Source organism: Ovis aries, chromosome 1, assembly GCF_016772045.2.
Source record: "Ovis aries strain OAR_USU_Benz2616 breed Rambouillet chromosome 1, ARS-UI_Ramb_v3.0, whole genome shotgun sequence".
Classification (NCBI taxonomy): Eukaryota; Metazoa; Chordata; class Mammalia; order Artiodactyla; family Bovidae; genus Ovis; species Ovis aries.
The window spans coordinates 121719960-121738318 of NC_056054.1; the positions used below are offsets into that span (position 1 = coordinate 121719960).

An 18359-nucleotide genomic window follows, 5' to 3' on the forward strand; every position below is an offset into this window, starting at 1 on the left:
TTTTCTAGAAAAGCAGATAGTGGTAACTCTTAGGGCCCAGGGAGCAGGCTGAGATTGGGTAGGACTGAGAGGCTCCTGAGAAAGCAAGGTTCTGTCTCCAGTTCTGGGAGATACTGACAGGGTGTGGCCTAGTAAGTCATCATGGAGACATGCACATACTGCCCCCTGGTGGTCCTTCTGCCATCCTGCAAAAATCTTCAAAGGATCACTCACTCTGGCAAAGCCTTTGTTCTTTCTCCCAAGCCCTTAGTATCCCCCAATGGAACTTGAAGTAAAAAAGAGGACATCCATAAATAAGGCTCCCATCAGGAGAAGGAGTGAAGGGAAGAGTTCTGTGAGTTTCTCTAGCCATCCATGATGCAATATTTTGCTTCAGTCCAAGCTTGGACTGCAAGGAGATCCAACCAGTCCATCCTAAAGGAAATCAGTCCTGAATATTCATTGGAAGGACTGATGCTGAAGCTGAAGCCACAATACTTTGGCCATCTGATGTGAAGAACTGACTCATTTGAAAAGACCCTGATGCTGGGAATTATTGACGGCAGGAGGAGAAGGGGACAACAGAGGATGAGATGGTTGGATGGCATCATCGACTCTATGAACATGAGTTTGAGTAAACTCCAGGAGTTGGTGATGGACAGGGAAGCCTGGCGTGCTGCAGTCCATGGGGTCGCAAAGAGTCAGACACGACTGAGCTAGTGAACTGAACTGAACTGAAGCCCCACATTGCTGCCTGGCAGGCTACTTCTTGGTCCTGCCTGGATGCAGGCTTGGCCCCTCCCTGGGCCAGTGAGGGTGGATCCTAGTGGTCTTTGTTGGCTTCCTTGTTGTCAGGCTGAACAAGATGTCCCAAGCTCATCTTGTACATTTCCTTCCCCAGACCTAGAATCAAAGGGTCCCTGAGTCTTCCAGTAGGAAATACAATGTGAAAGTCACTCAGGCATGTCTGACTCTTTGCCATCCTACGGACTGTACAGTCCATGGGATTCTCCAGGCCAGAATACTGGAGTGGGTAGCCGTTCCCTTCTCCAGGGGATCTTCCCAACCCAGGGATCGAACCCAGGTCTCCCGCATTGCAGGCGGATTCTTTACCAGCTGAGCCAGAGGGAAGTGCAGGAAATACTATAAATAGACTGAGCGACTTCACTTTCCCTTTTCACTTTCATGCCTTGGAGAAGGAAATGGCAACCCACTCCAGTGTTCTTGCCTGGAGAATCCCAGGGATGGGGGAGCCTGGTGGGCTGCCGTCTATGGGGTCGCACAGAGTCGGACACGACTGAAGTGACTTAGCAGCAGCAGCAGCAGCAGACTGTAATCTGGAGGGTAGGAGTATACATTGCTACTGGATTTGTTTCTTTTGTTTACTGACAGGAGAAACAATTAGGTTCATTAGTTTCATTTTTCTAGCATATTGTAGAGATCACTGTGTTTTAGTTTTCTTTTTTTTTTAATGTAAAATGTTTACATTTTCTGGTCAAAGCTGTAAAACAAGGTATATTCAGAAAAGATTTCTTACTTTTTTCCTCCCTCCTGTTATATCCCTTCCCCTATAGGTAAGCATTTTTATTTAGTGTTAGGTTTATTCTTCTGTTGTTTATATTTGAAGATGCAAGCAAATATGCATATTATTTATCATTTACACACATGTATTTACACAAAGGTCACGTTATACAGTCTCTTCTATATTTCTGAGCATGTTTCTTATATCCATACATAACTGAAGATTGGATGAGAGAGAAGAAAATAATTACTGTCTTAGAATTCACTTCATTGTATTAAACAATGTTTTCACATTCCTCCAGGCTACAGGGCCCTGTTGGATAGTGGGGAGAAAGGGGTGGTTGAACAGGGGAGAGGCTCTAGGATTACCATGACCGCTTCACCCAAGCAAACAGACTTCTCTTCTCCATATTAAGCAACCATATCAATTTTGATCTGAAAATGGTTCCCTTACTAAAAGAAAACTTCGAAGAGAAAATGGCCACAATTGTCAACCCAAATCCACTGATTCTGTCCTCTGAGCAAGGTGCTTGGAGAGCACAAGATTCAATCCTATTGTCTGGTGTTGCCTAAACTTGAGTCCCAAGAAAACCTTGGGAAGAAAATCCCATCCATTCAACAGTCAAGTAAAGTAAAAGTAAAGTCAAGTCGCTCAGTCGTGTCCAACTCTTTGCCACCCCATGGACTGTAGCCTACCAGGCTCCTCCCTCCATGGGGTTCTCCAGGCAAGAGTACTGGAGTGGGTTGCCATTTCCTACTCCAGGGGATCTTCCCAACCCAGGGATCGAATCCAGGTCTCCCACATTCCAGGCAGATGCTTTAACCTCTGAGCCACCAGGGAAGGACCTGCTAAATCATTTTGTCCATATCTTCATTTGACGGAGTCCATTGTGCACATTTATGAAACATCTTTAGCTCTAAGGAGATAAGAAAATACAAAGGAAATGCAAGAGGCGGCTGGAGTTTGAAGTGAACTGTCATTTTGCCTCGCGTGTACAAAATTCAAGTCTTTGCAGGCAGGGCATTGAATTAGCTCAAGAACTGCAGCCCCAGCGAAAGACAGGCACACAGGCTGACTTTCTTTTGCTATTCACCATACCCTTTCTGCCACGTGGAAAAAATACTCTTGATTGTTAAAGTGGGCAGGCAGTGGGCACAAAGTCCATATGTTCAGTTCAGCTCAGTTGCTCAGTCGTGTCTGACATGGACTGCAGCACGCCAGGCCTCCCTGCCTATCACCAACTCCCAGAGCTCGCTCAAACATCATGTCCATTGAATCAGTGATGCCATCCAACCATCTCATCCTCTGTCGTCCCCTTCTCCTTCCACCTTCAATCTCTCCCAGTGAAAGTGAAGTTGCTCAGTCATGTCCGACTCTTTGCGACCCCATGGACTGTAGACTACCAGGCTTCTATGTCCATGGAATTTTCCAGGCAAGAATACTGGAGTGGGTTGCCATTTCCTTCTCCAGGAGATCTTCCCGACCCAGGGATTTGAACCCAGGTCTCCCGCATTGTAGGCAGACGCTTTACCGTCTGATCCACCAGGGAATATTTCCCAGAATCAGGGTCTTTTCCAATGAGTCAGTTCTTCTCCTCAGTTCTTCCAATGAATATTCAGGACTGATTTCCTTTAGGATTGACTGATTTGATCTCCTTGCAGTCCAAGGACTTTAAAGAGTCTTCTCCAATGCCACAATTCAAAAGCATAAATTCTTCAGTGCGCAGCCTTCTTCATGATCTTCATTTCATACCCATATATGACTACTGGAAAAACCATAGATTTGACTATACAGACCTTTGTCAGCAAAGTGATATCTTTGCTTTTTAATATGCTGTCTAGGTTTTTCATAGCTTTCCTTCCAAGGAGCAAGTGTCTTTTAATTTCATGGCTGCAGTCACTGTCGATAGTGATTTTGGAGCCCAAGAAAATAAAATCTGTCACTGCTTCCATTTTTTCCCCTATTTGCCATGAAATGATGGGATCAGATGCCATGACCTTCATTTTTTGAATGTTGAGTTTTCAGCCAGTTTTTTCACTCTCCTCTTTCACCCTTATCAAGAAGCTCTTTAGTTCCTCTTCACTTTCTGCCATTAGAGTAGTATCATTTGCATATCTGAGGTGGTTCATATTTCTCCTGGCAATCTTGATTCCAGCTTGTGGTTCCTCCAGCCCAGCATTTTTCAAGATGTACTTTGCATAGAAATTAAATAAGCTGGGTGACAACATATAGCCTTTTTGTACTCCTTAGTTGTTCCATGCAAGGTCCTAATTGTTGCTTATTGACACACATACAGGTTTTTCAGGAGACAGGTAAGGTGGTCTGGTATTCCCATCTCTTGAAGAATTTTCCAGTTTGTCATGGTCCACACAGTCAAAGGCTTTAGTGTAGTCAATGAAGCAGAAGTAGATGTTTTTCTGAAATTCCCTTGCTTTCTCTATGATCCAACAAATGTTGGCAATTTGATCTCTGGTTCCTCTGCCTTTTCTAAACCCAACGTGTATATCTGGAAACTTTCAGTTCACGTACTGCTGAAGTCCAGCTTGAAGGATTTTGAGCATAACCTTATAAGCATGAGAAATGAGTGCAATTGTATGGTAGTTTATACAATTAATCACTTGTTGGCGTTATTGATACTATTCCAATCCGTATACATGAAGTCAGTAGATTTTTAGTTTGACTTTAAATAATTGGTTGGACATGACAGAGATGTCAGTGGATGGAGTGACTGGTAAAGCCCACACTCAGGATCCCATCTGACTGCATCTATCCAGCCCTTCTCTGGACCATAATGGAGAATGAATCTGTAAGAAGAAAACCATCCCTGGGCAACTGGAAGATGTTTCAAAGAGCGTGAACTGAAATCTGGGTCCTCCACACACAGGAGAGCGTAGGATCCTATGTAATCTTATTAGACGAGTTCCTAACACATTTGGAAGGGGGGTTGGGTTTCAAGCTTGGGTCGTACTAGAAGCAGAAATGAAGAAAGGCTGTTAGCAGCAGACGTACCTCAGAGCAAGAGAGACAGTCTGTGAGCAGCACACCAGGCTTGAGACCTTGTCTGTACGATCACTGAGCCCACATCGTGAACACCCCTTGTTGTTAACCTGCTCGGGATGAATCTAGTGGTTAAGAAAAGGTGCAAGTTTGCTTAACAAGGCAGAGACATCCATAATGTATTTCAGCAGCTAAATATTTCAAACAAAAGGTCTGAGGTGCTTATTAAAAGGTCACCTCTCACCAGTCTATCTCTGAAATTCTCATCTCAGGGAATCGCACCTGCCTGAGGACGTCTTCCCAACCACCTGCAGGGGCCCGGGATGTGCTGAGATCCTGCAGGTCTCCTCTGCCCCGGAGGGAAGTCAGGGGTGATGGAGCATCTGCAGGGAAAAGAGGATTGAGGCTGAGTTCTTGCACACAAGAGGCTGTTTAAAATGCAGGTTCCTGGATTGGGCTCCATATCCAAGCGTCAGAACCCTTTTGGGGGAGACTGGTAATCTGGTACAAATTTGAAACCCCCCCTCAGGGGATTCCGAGGAGATGGTTCTTGAACTTCCTCTGGGGCTTTAAATATGGGGAATGGGAGGTGAAGCAGAAGCCAGGCTGGGAAAGATCATCTGGAGAGGTAGAATGAAGAGGGGGTGAGAGATGGGAGCCGCGAATCCTCGTTCAGCCCTTCACTCGAACACCCGCTTGACATCGATGACCCCCAACCGTTGTCATCTTCCCCATCTCACAAATAAGGAAGCAAAGGCACAGAAAGGCTGACCTCTCTGTCAAAGGCAGAGAGGATGCGGACCTCTAGATCAGCTCTGGGGCTGCACTTGCCACCCCCGAGCAAGGACCAGGCAGGCAGTTCTTGGTCTTGGAAGTCGTGGGCCATCGGGTCTCTAAGAGGACACGCTGAGAACAGAGGCCAGGCTGTGAGGAGCGGGAAGGGCGTGAGGAAACAGAAACCGCCCATTTGGGGGCTTCCCTGGTGGTCCAGCAGTTAAGAACCCACCTTCCAAGGCAGGGGACGTGGGTCCCTTCTCCAAGCAGGGAGCCTAGATCCCACATGCTGTGGGACAACTAAGCTTGGGGCAGAAGATAAGATTCCGACACAGACAAAAATAAAATGAACAATTAAAAAAAAAAGAAACAGTGCCATTTGCATTCTTATATCAAGTGTGTGTGTGTGTATGTGAAGGGCAGTGTGTGTGTGTGTGTGTGTGTGAAGGTGTGTGTGTGTATGTGAAGGGGTGTGTGTGTGTGTGTGAGGGTGTGTGTGTATATGTGAAGGGTGTGTGTGTGTGTGTGTGTATGTGAAGGGGTGTGTGTGTATGTGAAGGTGTGCGTGTGTGTGTGTGTGAAGGGGTGTGTGTGTGTGTGAACGTGGGTATTATGTGAAGGGCAGTGTGTGTGTGTGTGTGTGTGTGAAGGTGTGTGTATATGTGAAGGGGTATCTGTGTGTATGTATGTGAAGGGCAGTGTGTGTGTGTGTGTGTGTGTGTGTGAAGGTGTGTGTGTATGCAAAGGGGTGTGTGTGTATGTGAAGGGCAGTGTGTGTGTGTGTGTGTGTGTGTGTGAAGGGGTGTGTGTATATGTGAAGGGGTGTGTGTGCGTATATGTGAAGGGGTGTGTGTGTGTGTATGTGAAGGTGTGTGTATATATGTGACGGGTGTGTGTGTGTGTGAAGGTGTGTGTGTATGAAGGGGTGTGTGTGTGTGTATGAAGGTGTGTGTGTGTGTGAAGGGGTGTGTATGTGGGTGTGAAGGTGTGTGTATATATGTGAAGGGGTGTGTGTGTGTGTGAAGGGGTGTGTGTGTGTGTGAAGGTGTGTGTGTATAGGTGAAGGGGTGTATGTGTGTATGTGAAGGTGTGTGTGTGTGTGTGTATGTTAAGGTGTGTGTGTGTATATGAAGGTGTGTGTGTGTGTGTGTGTGTGTGGTCTGCAAAGTCAGGAAACCAATTATGCCTGAGCAATAGATTCATTGTTGTTTAGTGGCTAAGTCGTGTCCAACCCTTCAGTGACTCCATGGGTTGTAGCCAGCCAGGCTCCTCTGTCCACTGAGCAATGTTCGTTACAAATAACTGGTTAGTTTTCAAATATTGGCCCAATATTTTCCTTGGCCCTGCTAGCTCAGTTGGTTAAGAATCTGCTTGCAGTGCAGGAGACCTGGGTTTGATCGCTGGGCTAAGAAGATCCCCTGGAGAAAGGAAAGGCTACCCTACTCCAGTATTCTGGCCTGGAGAATCCCAAAGAGTCGGACACAACAGAGCGACTTTCTCTTTCCCTTTTCACTTTTCTTGGCCCAATCCTTTCCAGATGTGTTGAACACTAATATATTGATTTTTTTTGTACTGTACTTTTTTTTTTCAGATTCGCAATTAGCCCCACTGAATTAAATTTGAAGGGACTTCACCTGAAAACACAGCAAGCTGGTTATTTGAAAATTGTAAAGAAGTTCTCCCAGCTTTGCTGCCTGCTGCATACCTCATGGGAGCGGACAGAGCCAATGGGAGCCGGAGGGGAAGGCAGGGGGCAGGGACAGGATTTTCCAGGAGTAAGCTTGCGTTGGGTCACAGGGTGAGGGAGACGCAAAAGGAATAGGGGGGAGGGAAGCTGGCTGGGTGGGGGTGGGTGGCATCCAGGTGCCTGGGCACTCAAGGCCTTGCTAAATGTGGGCTAAGTGGGTGTCCAGGGGAGCTGTGCTGACGGCCTCAGTTTCCGCTTTGCTTGAGGCAACACCTTTGGCTCCAAGCATAGGAGGGGTGCCCAAGGCCCCAGTGGGCAGAGGCTGGGGGCCTGAGGTCTGCCGTCCCCTCTCTCTGCAGGCCAGGGGGCCCTGAGTCCTCGACTACAGCTCCTTGCAGAGACGGCAGGGCACGGCGGGTCTCCAGTCCTGCTGGGGGAGGGCAGCCTGTGTCCCCATGAGCCCTGCCGGCTGACGCCTCTGTAACTGCCGCCGTTGGGCCTGGAAAGCCACACAAGGGTGTTTAGCCAGGAGCTGGACTCCTCACTGGGCAAAGTTATGCTTCCCCACCCTAACCTGGAAACCGTAGACCCTGCCCTGCTCCGCACCCTGCGGTATCTTCCCTTTCCTTCTAGAAGAGCCCAGACTCCTTCTCACGCAATGCGTTGTTTCCTGTTTCCACCCTGTCCTTTCCACGCTTGCATTCTTCCTTTCATTCCACACACACTGCTCCCCACTCTTCATATGCCCCCTTACACACACACACACACACACACACACACACACACACAGAGCTTTATGCTCACAGAACCCATGACTAAGGAAGCTGGTAGCCTGGGCACACTTGACTTTCTGCCTGGGTGGGTGGTCCTTCCCTCTCTCCGTGATAAGCCGCACCTCTTCCTCTGGGCTCGGCTCCAGCTTCGTTTCTTCCTGCCACTTTGCCCAGACCAGCCCTGGACTCTGACCCCTCACTTCCCTCACCTCCAGTGTTTCACTGACCAAGAGGTGCTCCTTACCACCAGTCTACTGCCTCCAGGGCCCAAGCCTGCTCTCTTTGGACCCTCGTCCAGGGCACAGACTATAGGCACATAGAAGTTGCTCACATTTTTGCTGAGTGGACAAGTGGTCACACCCAAAGGAAGGAAAGCAGGGATGCTCAGCTGGCCGCCTCACCACCCAAAGTAAAGACTACCTTTCCCAGCTTCCCTTGAGCCCAAGTCTGGTTGGTGAGACTTCCTGGAAAGTCCCTTAAAAGAAAAAGGATGGGTCCTTCTTTCCACTTTTGCTCCTTCTACTGGGAATGCTAATGCAATGACTTGGTCAGCAGCCGTTTTGGACTAGGAGTTCAAGGATGCAACCAAGTCTAGGACAGTGGAAGAAAAAGATAGGACGCTGAGCTCTTTATGATGATGGATCCATCCTATTAATCGTGAACTGCCACCTTAGCACCTTAGGACTTCTTGTGTTGGTTGCGGGGTTAGGGGTTATCTCCCACTTTGTTTAAACCTCTGTGGTTAGGGCTCCACTACTCGTAGCCTGGCCTGATCCTGGCTGACCCATACAGCCAGCTAGAGAGGGATGTGAGGGCTTCCTAACAGGAAGACGTGGATTCTAGCTTTGACCCTCCTGTCCCTACAGGGGTGTGTGCATGCCCCTAGGTGAGTCAGTTACCACCTGGCCTCATCTTCATTTGTAAAATGAGCTTCAAGATCACTGCCCTGCCTATATACAGGGTGGTTGTCTAAACTGAAAGAGGTCAAGTATGTAAAAATGTTCTGTTAAACAGTCACAGATGGAAGGAGTTTGTACTGCCTGGGGTGGGGGTGCAGCTTGGTCCCTTGATTGGCCAGGTGTGGGCTCCATCAACCCAGCTGAGCCTGGACCTTCCTTGAGTGGTCAAAGCCAGAGCCAGGAGGCATCTGGCTCTGTGTTCCTACTTCTGGCTCATCCCAGGACAGGGCCATTTTCCAACATCTCACCTCCTAGAGTGGGGGGCGTGTGGGGATAAGCACTCCGGCCTGTGGAAAGGGAGTGGCGACGTGGTTGTTAGTGCTGGTGAGGACCAAACAGGACAAGAGGGTCCATCAGCCAAGCTCTCGGAAGGAATCAGTGCCACCAACATCACAGTCTCCTCCAGGGGACGTGTCCACGCACCCAGGGCCGCTGTGTCTTCACACCCACTGTTTATTTCATACAAGCACTGCCCCGCCGCAAAAGATTCCAGGCTATCCTCACCATCCCTTCTGGTCCACCCCACCAGGAGAAACTTTATCATCCTTATTTCCCTAACCTATCACAGGTGGTCTGAAAAGAAATGCCCGTGAGCATCATTTCCTTTGATCAAAGTATCTTAAGATGGCTGTGTCTACCCTTATTACAACCAAATGATAAAAAGCAGCAAGACTTTTCCTAAAAGAGTGAAAAGGAAATGAGGTCAGCGACAGTAGGTCTAACTGTGGATGTGTTTCTGGAACCCCAGCCTGTACTGTAATAATGGGAATTCTTGAGGTAGTGGCATGGCTTGTGCTAAGCATTTAAAACCTTTAACTCTAGTTTACAAATGAGTTAACTGAGCCTCAGGGAAGTAAAGTAACTTGTCCAAAATCTCCTAGTTAACAAGCTGGAAACTTGAGCTTCTACCGAGGTCCATCTGATTCCTAAAGCCCAGTGCGCTTCCCATTCTCTTCTGCTTGGAGTTCCCACGCTGGGCATAAAGCAGCATTGCTTAATGACGAGTGTGATGTTACATACCCCAACAGCACATTGACAGTGGCCCTTTGATCTCCAGTTACACCAACGTTCTCTTTCCCCTTCTTGTTTTCCTAATGACTGAACAAATCCTCAAAGGAATACAGTCCTAATCTGACTTTATTCGATCATTTTGGCTTTCAAAGAAAAACAACTCCTGTTGGTCTATCTCATTCATTTGATAACTTAAAACCTCCTCTTTTTTTTTTTTTTTCTCACTGTAAAATCATGTGTCTTGAAAAGGCATCTCCTCTGGCTCAATTGTGTGCTGAAATACATTTCACTGTGGTGTCCAGTTGGAGGCAGTTCTTTTGTTGGTTGATGCCTGTCTGATGTCAGAGGTGAGCCTTATGCCTTGTGAATTGTGCGGTGAGAAAGAAAAGGTGGGCTTCATTAACCAAGCCAAGCATGCAGCTGGACACGTAGGCTTTAGAATCTGACTGATCCAAGTGTCTGCTCAAGGTCTCAGTTTCCCCATCTGTAAAAGGGAGGGATTGTTATGAGAATGAATGAATGCTCATTGGTGGAGGGGCTGTGTGAATAACAACTCTTAACCAGGAACTCTGGATTTGAAACTCAGCTCCTCCACACTGGAACGAGTTATGTGTATTTCTGTGCTTCAGTTTACCCTTCTGAGAAATGGAGATAATGGCAATTCCTACATCGCCAGCTGTTGTGAGGATGAAAGGAGGTAAGTCTGTGTAGCTCTTAGTGCTTGTCAATACGGAACTCTGGACAGGTGTGAGAAAACTGTGATGTGGGGGCATTCAACATCCCCACACTCAGGCCCCTGACACTGAAGTCACCAAGCAGGTCTGAGTCCTATTACTTGTCCTCAAGGGGGAAAAAAAAAAAAAAGAGGGAAACAAAGGAAGATTTGACACAGAAGAGGAGAAAGTCATGTGACCACCAAAGCTGAGTCTGGAGTGATGCGGCCACAAGTCAAGGAACGCTGGCAGCCGTCAGCAGCTGAAAGAGGCAAGAAATGTATTCTCCCCTAGAGCCTGTGGAGGGGTGGTGGCCTTGCTTACAACTCAGTGTTGACTCAGTGGAACTGATTTCAGACATCAGGCCTCTAGAACGGGGAGAGAATAAGTTTTTGTTTGTTTAATCTAACAAGTGTGTAGTCATTTGTTACAGCTGTCACAAGAAACTCATACAGCACAGTAGGCTGTAAAGTTGGAGGTGCAGCTGAGACTGTCTGGTTCCAAGTGACTGGCAGTGCTGGGTGAAATTCATCCCCAGATAAACTGCATGAAAACAAAATGCTATAGGTGTCCACCACTTAGTTGCTGAAAATCACTGAACATCTCTTTTCTGACAGAATGTTTCTGCATAATCCAAAGACTTTTAGGAAGTGAGTAGGGCAGGGCAACAAGCAAATATTCAAGTTTGGGGCTGCTGTTGATGGTAGTTGTAAGGATTAGTGGCAACATTTTTCACTTTTATATTGGCCAGCAGAAAGCTAGTCTCACCATCTGACGTATAGGCAAATCTGTTGGGAGTTGGGTAGCAATTTTCAGACGTTATTTTCAACATACCCTAGCATAATCACTTCAATTGTAAAATTAATGCTTGAACATACATAAACAAGAGTGAGTTTTGTGATATATTTAATAGGAGGCAGGTGTTTTTCTATAAAAATGAAAAATGCCACTACTAATACTTACAACTACCATCAACAGCAGCTCCAAACTTGAATAGGATGCTGTTGTATCAACCACAGGTGGCTCAGCAACCATGGTCCGAAGATGCAAATGCATGATGCTCTAATGACCTCCTTTTGGGATTCTGCAGATGGTGACTGCAGCCATGAAATTTAAAGACGCTTTCCTGTGGTCATGTATGGATGTGAGAGTTGGACTGTGAAAAAGGCTGAGCGCCGAAGAATTGATGCTTTTGAACTGTGGTGTTGGAGAAGACTCTTGAGAGTCCCTGGGACTGCAAGGAGATCCAACCAGTCCATTCTGAAGGAGATCAGCCCTGGGATTTCTTTGGAAGGAATGATGCTAAAGCTGAAGCTCCAGTACTTTGGCCACCTCATGTGAAGAGTTGACTCATTGGAAAAGACTCTGATGCTGGGAGAGATTGGGAGCAGGAGGAGAAGGGGATGACCGAGGATGAGATGGCTGGATGGCATCACGGACTCGATGGACGTGAGTCTGAGTGAACTCCGGGAGATGGTGATGGACAGGGTGGCCTGGCATGCTGCGATTCATGGGGTCGCAAAGAGTCGGACACAACTGAGTGACTGAACTACTCCTTGGAAGGAAAGTTATGACCAACTTAGACAGCATATCAAAAAGCAGAGACATTACTTTGCCAACAAATGTCCATCTAGTCGAGGCTATGGTTTTTCTAGTAGTCATGTATAGATGTGAGTTAGACTATAAGGAAAGCTGAGCGCCAAAGAATTGATGCTTTTGAACTGTGGTGTTGGAGAAGACTCGAGAGACCCTTGGACTGCAAGGAGATCCAACCAGTCCATCCTAGAGTAAATCAGTGCTGAATATTCATTGGAAGGACTGATCTGAAGTTGAAACTCCAATCCTTTGGCCACCTGATGCAAAGAACTGACTCACTGGAAAAGACCCTGATGCTGGGAAAGATTGAAGGTGGGAAGACAAGGGGATGACAGAGGATGAGATGGTTGGATGGCATCACCGACTCAGTGGAGATGAGTTTGAGTAAATTCATGCAGTCCATGGGGTGGCAAAGAGTTGGACATGACTGAGCGACTGAACTGAACTGAACTGTTGGGACTCTTGCAGTTGGAATATGAGATGAATTGGATAAGTAGGTGCCGTAGACACTCTTGTTTATGTCATCTGGTTGCCCACCAAGTCCTACTTGAACCAACTACTGCCACAGCTTCCCAGTTTTCTTATGGGGACCACCAAGCTGCCTTGGAGGATCTGCTGGGATTTCACTTCCTTGGGTGTCTCTTGCTCAGCCCTCTGCCTCCTTGCTTTCAAGCAATGGAAAGAAAAAACCAGTTCAGCCCCACCCAGACCACAGCTGTCAATGGCAAACTGCCTCCCCATGGATTACTCTGGCGCACTGAAACCGGTAGGCACACTAGTTAATTTCAACTTTCTGTGACCACACACTCAGTTCTCTTTTTCTCCCAGACCTAAATTTTGACCATACAACCTTTAGCTCTGTTCACCTCAACTCACCACCAGGCTCCTTTGGACTGGGTTAACCTGAATCCCTCCATGGACATAATAGCCCTCAAAGGGGCCTTGACAAGAATGAGAGTCAAGATTACTAATTTACCAACAAGATTTAATGAAACCCCTCAGCAACCCATAAGCACTTTACCAAAACCCGTAGGAAACTCAGTTCTCACAGGATCCCTGTGAGGTCATTATTAGAGTGTCTTTGGCCACAGTGGTCCAGAATCAAGGCCAACAGAAGCAGTAAAGATCATGCCCACAGCACCGTCCTATCATGGGTTGGAGGGATCACCACCCTTAAGAAAATTTACCAAGATAGTAATTTTCCCATCTCCGTACTTTGTTAGTTATTGTCCTCCATTTGCTAAGGTTTATCCTTTCAACTCCTTTGCTGATTAAATCACTGAAGAGTAGATACTGGTAAGAATAGGCACCATCCACAGACTGCAGACAAAACTCCTTCCTGTTATTGATGATGAACCATTTCAGAGAAGACCAGGCTGAGTCTAAAGGGTTCAGGTAATTGTAAGGAGAAGGCAGAGTGAGTAGTTTATGGCCATAGGACTTGGCTACCTCAGGACAACATGTGACACTTGTTAAGTTGACCACCGAGGGGACATGGGCCTGGGCCTCAGTCTCTTTGCCCTCCTTCGGCCTCGTCTCGTCCTGCCGCCTTCTCTCTTTGACCACAACGGCGCACTTGCCATAGGCCTTCTTTACCACATCACAGAACTCAAAGAAGAGGTTGTCTTCCTGTTTGATGCATAACTCATCCCTTAGGAACATTCGATATTTCCACGGCACCCATCCTTGACTACCACCAGCGTGCACAACACACCAGGTTGGAGTTGGCATGTAATAACCATCACTAAAATCTTCCCCAGTTACAAGACTCTCAGGGATATCAGTTTCCCCAAAATATACTGTTGTAAACCCATCGTATTGCAGTGTTCTCAGTGTTTGCAAATACTGGAGACATTGCTTCTTCTTGATGCTATTGAATAGATTTCTGGTAATGATGTTTCTCAAAAGAGGTTTTGCAAAGTGAGGCATGGGAGGTCTTCAAGTGTTTTTCAAAACTTGCCTGTCTCCCTCTGGCCAGAGAAGGATGATGACCTCATAAAGGGCTTTCTTACAGCTGAGCTGGTCCCATGGATACACTTGGGATTTTAAAGCATCATGGAACACAATGAGAATAATTCCTGTCTGGCTTCTATGATACGGGAATGGGAACTGCTAGCCATCCATGACGGTACATCACATCTGCAGTAGGTCTGGAGGGAGACTCACGGTTGTGTTAGTTTGCTAAGGTTGCATAACAAAATAGCTGAAATTAATTTTTTTGCAGTTCTGAAGGCTGGAAGTTCAAGATCAAGGTATCAGCAGGTCTGGTTTCACCTGAGACCTTTCTCCTTGGCTTGCACATGGCCACCTTCTTGTTGTGTTCTTATTTGGACTTTCCACCTGTCTCTGTCCTAATCTCCTCTCCTTATAAGGTCACCAGTTCTTTGGGATTAGGGTCCATCCCTTGAACATCATTTTACCTTAATCACCTCTTTAAAGACCCTATCTCCAAATATAGTCACATTCTGAGGTGCTGGGAGTCAGGGCTTCAACAAGAGATTTGGGGGAGACACAGTTCAGTCCCTGACAGCAACCTGTTAACAGTGATGAGCCAAGTTCCTGACTCATTTCCACGTGGGTCATGAGGGTCATATTTTTATTTATTCGTTCATCCATTCTGAGCACCTACTATGTAGCAGGCACTGGGCCAGCTCCCAGTGGCACAGTCATGACACGTCTAGTAAGGCCTGAACACGCATATGGTTTCTGTCCATGTAAATAGCAGAGACATTACTTTGCCCACAAAGGTCCCCATAGTCAAAGCTATGGCTTTTCCAGTAGTCACACATGGATGTGAGAGTCGAACCAAAAAGAAAGCTGAGTGCCGAAGCATTGATGCTTTTGAACTGTGGTGTTGGAGAAGACTCTTGAGAGTCCCTTGGATTGCAAGATCAAACCAGTCAATCCTAAAGGAAATCAACCCTGAATATTCATTGGAAGGACTGATACTAAAGCTGAAACTCCAATACTCTGGCCCCTGATGCAAAGAGCCAACTCATTGGAAAAGACCCTGATGCTGTGAAAGATTGAGGACAGGAGGAGGAGACAATAGAGGATGAGATGGTTAGATGGCATCACTGACTCAATAGACATGAATCTGAGCAATCTCCAGGAAACAGTGAAGGACAGGGAGGCTTGGAGGGCTGCAATCGGGCTGCAGAGTCAGACACGACTTAGCGACAGAACAGTGATTAATCATCTTCTCCTGGTGAGCTGCCATCTATGGGGTCACACAGAGACGGACACGACTGAAGTGACTTAGCAGCAGCAGTGGCAGAAGAGAGTATCAGACAGAAGTTAAACCCCCAACGGTTTACAGAAAACCCATGGGCATGGTCAGTGGTTTATTCCCATTCTTAGGTCATCTGCTACCCAATTTTTCAAGATGGCAAAATGTTCCACAATTTCCAAAACTGAGGTTTAAACCCCAAAGTCTAGGCAATCACCTGTGTTTAAAATAAACCTGAACTAGGTAGGCATAGATTCTCCATGAAATGTTGGGGGAAAGCCCCCCTCTGATTATTTTGGCATTTGTAGCTTATAGAGTCAAAATCTCCCATATTTAAAACCTTGTGTTGTGTGTTCAGTCGCTCAGCCGTGTCTGACTCTTTGTGACCCCACGGAATGTTGCCTGCCGGGCTCCGCTGTCTGTGGCAAGAATACTGGAGTGGGTTGTCATTTCCTTCTCCAAACCCAGGGATCAAACTCGTGTCTCCTGCACAGGTAGGTGAACTCTTTACCACTGAGCCACCTGGGAAGCCATTTAAAACTTTGATTCTCTATAAATTTTGTTTCTAAGTTGTGATAAGGAGCATCCAGCACTCATAGCAAAATGTAAGAAAAATGTAATTCCTTTTATCCCTCATGCTTAAAAATCCAAGTTCCACCAATCTGGGCCAGGGTGGCATGGGGGTCGGGGTGAGTGTCTACTAATAGGCACTCTTGCAAATTGCCCACGTGGCTGCCAGCAATGAGATCAAATATTCCACCGTATCTGTGGCTTTGGTTACTATTTCCTCATTCCCCATCCTCTCCGTTATCTTGAGAGAAGTGAAGAAACAGGAACTTTTTAGTAGAGACCTCAATCTGTTAGATGCAGAGAAAAATACTTATGGGCCCCACTATCTCAAATCTGAAAGTCTTCTTGGCATCCTGTCCTTCATCTCATGCCACCAAATCCCAACAAGCAAACTGGTGGGAAAAGGACAAAGCACACCTGGGCCCCCCTTTCTTCTTCGCAAAGGGATTTGGCAGCCTGACTTCTTCCTAGACTTGGTACCCACCCTGGCAGGTGGGTCTCACCCCAGCTCCTTCCTGCAAGGACCTCATAGGCTCAGCAGAGGTGCCAATGCTGCTGGAGGAGTGAACGGCCTCCCTCCACCCCAAGGATGCAAACACGAGAAAGGGCCAGTGCTGGGAGGAGGAGCCAAAGATGAGACAGGAGCGGATGCACCAGGGAGCAGACGAGAAGGACGGGGGCTGGGGGACAGGGCCGCCTGCAGCCCAGGCCTCTACAGAGGGGCACCTCTGCTCTGGCGCCCACGGCGAGGTAATGCTGGAAACGCAAAAATCCCTCCTCTTCTGACTACACAGAGAGCTAGGGGGAGGGAGAGAGACAGGCACACATGTACTCTGGCTTATTCTACAAAGGTTATTTTATTTTAGCAAACAAAATACTGGTTCTTCTAAAAGCATATAAAAATTCACATCATTTTCAGTTAGGCTAGAGGCTGTGCGTTTGTCTTCTGACATATCGTTCAATGATTAAGACTTTCTTCTCAGCTGGAGTCCACTCGAGCTGACATTTACACCACAAGATCTAGAAAGGAAAACCAAAGACTGTCTGGCAGAATAACTGTGAATGTTTTACTTGCTCAGCATCTACGTTTATGCTCAGCTACTTAAACTGAAACAGAAACCGCAGAAGCTTGTTTATTGATGAATGTGTTTTTAGCATCACAATTTCTTTTCATCTAAAAATCCCTTTGGTGGAAAACAAGGCTCTGGGCTAAGCATCGATAAGCCCCCAGCCTGGGAGGGTAACCGGAGGGTAACCCCCTGGTCAGTTCGGGGCTGGGTGGGCAAGCCAGGCATCTCTCCTTCACACTGGACTGCCATGGACATTTGGGGAAGGGAAGACGTACCTGTGATCTCACATCTAATCTCTGCTTCCTCTCTGCAGTTAACACACAAAATGATGACTCTGTCTGGATTAGAAATCCAGGCAACATTTCAATGGAAACTGCCTTCCCTCACCTTTTTTAATTTCCAAGTACCCCCCGTTTCCCTGCTCCAGTGCGTGCTAGGTTGCTTCAGTGGTGCCCGACTCTTTGTGACCCCATGGACTGTAGCCCGCCAAGCTCCTCTGTTCAGGGGGATTCTCCAGGCAAGAACACTGGAGTGAGTTGCCATGCTCTCCTCCACGGGATCTTCCTGACCCAGGGATCGAACCCATGATTCTGATGTCTCCTGCACTGGCAGGTGGGTTCTTTATCACTTGCACCACCTGGGAAGCACCCCACTGCCCCACCCCAGCCCCCCACCCCCACTCTAGTGCCTGCTCCTAAATTTCAGTCAATAAAAATGTTTTTTTTTTTTTTTCCCAGAAGGCAAGGTTTAATAACAGTAACTTCCTTTGCCTGTAACGTGTACAGCTCGCCAAGGCCCAGGGAGCAGTGGGCGATGAGAGGACTGTCCCCTATCCTGGGGGGAGGACCAGGAGCCCAGTGTTTCCCACGGCTCCATCCTGAGATTAGGACACAGTGCAGCCAGGGGTGAGGCCCTGCGGTTGGATGTCTGACCTGGGTTCAATTCTGCTTATCTGTCCTTGACCGTGTTCAGTCTGAATGGACCACACAGGGCTGCCAGGAGCGGTCAGTAACATGGCTGTCTGTGAAATGCTCAGGAAAATGCTCAGCACAGAACAATCATTCGAGACATACTGCAATTATTATTAATGAAAAAGCTGTGAGTTCTGTAAAAGAAATCATCTCTACAGAAGCCCATCTCAGCGTTAACAGGGCTTCTGGAGGTCACCAAACCCAGCTGCTGAGAAGACAGTGGAAGAATCACCTGAGAGGTTTTCTAAATAACGGGTGCCCAGATCCAGCCACAGATGTAACGGAGTGGCTCTGAGGCTGGACCCTGGGAATCTGCCTTGTAACAAAGAACCCAGGCAAGTCCTGATCATTAATCAACTTTGGAAACCACTGATCTAGGATTCCCTGCTACCACATGTGAGTCCTCTCATTTTTAGAGAAAAGCACAGACCTCAACTTGAGAAGCGATGAAATTGGGTGAGCACAGGAGAATGAAGGAACCTGTTGACTGTCATTAGTCCAACGTGTA

General features: G+C 47.2%; 2 protein-coding genes across 4 annotated transcripts in view; both read right to left on the reverse strand.

Annotated features, from left to right (window-relative positions):
* Positions 1 to 1628: 1628 nt before the first annotated feature.
* Positions 1629 to 18359, reverse strand: part of SMIM11 (small integral membrane protein 11) — a 29419-nt gene continuing 12688 nt past the window's right edge. Inside the window, exon 4 of one of the 3 annotated variants that reach the window (XM_042229307.2) lies at positions 1629 to 4881. The gene's annotated coding sequence lies outside the window, so the exon portion shown is untranslated. Of the gene's footprint in view, positions 4882 to 9810; positions 10187 to 16648; positions 16831 to 18359 lie in introns of those variants that run through there. The other 2 variants (XM_027978009.3, XM_027978003.2) reach the window with 2 other exon arrangements.
* On the reverse strand, positions 13083 to 14059 carry C1H21orf140 (chromosome 1 C21orf140 homolog). Its single transcript, XM_012185999.5, has one exon. The coding sequence runs from the start codon at positions 13938 to 13940 to the stop codon at positions 13185 to 13187; it is 756 nt and encodes a 251-aa protein (XP_012041389.1). The 5' UTR covers positions 13941 to 14059; the 3' UTR covers positions 13083 to 13184.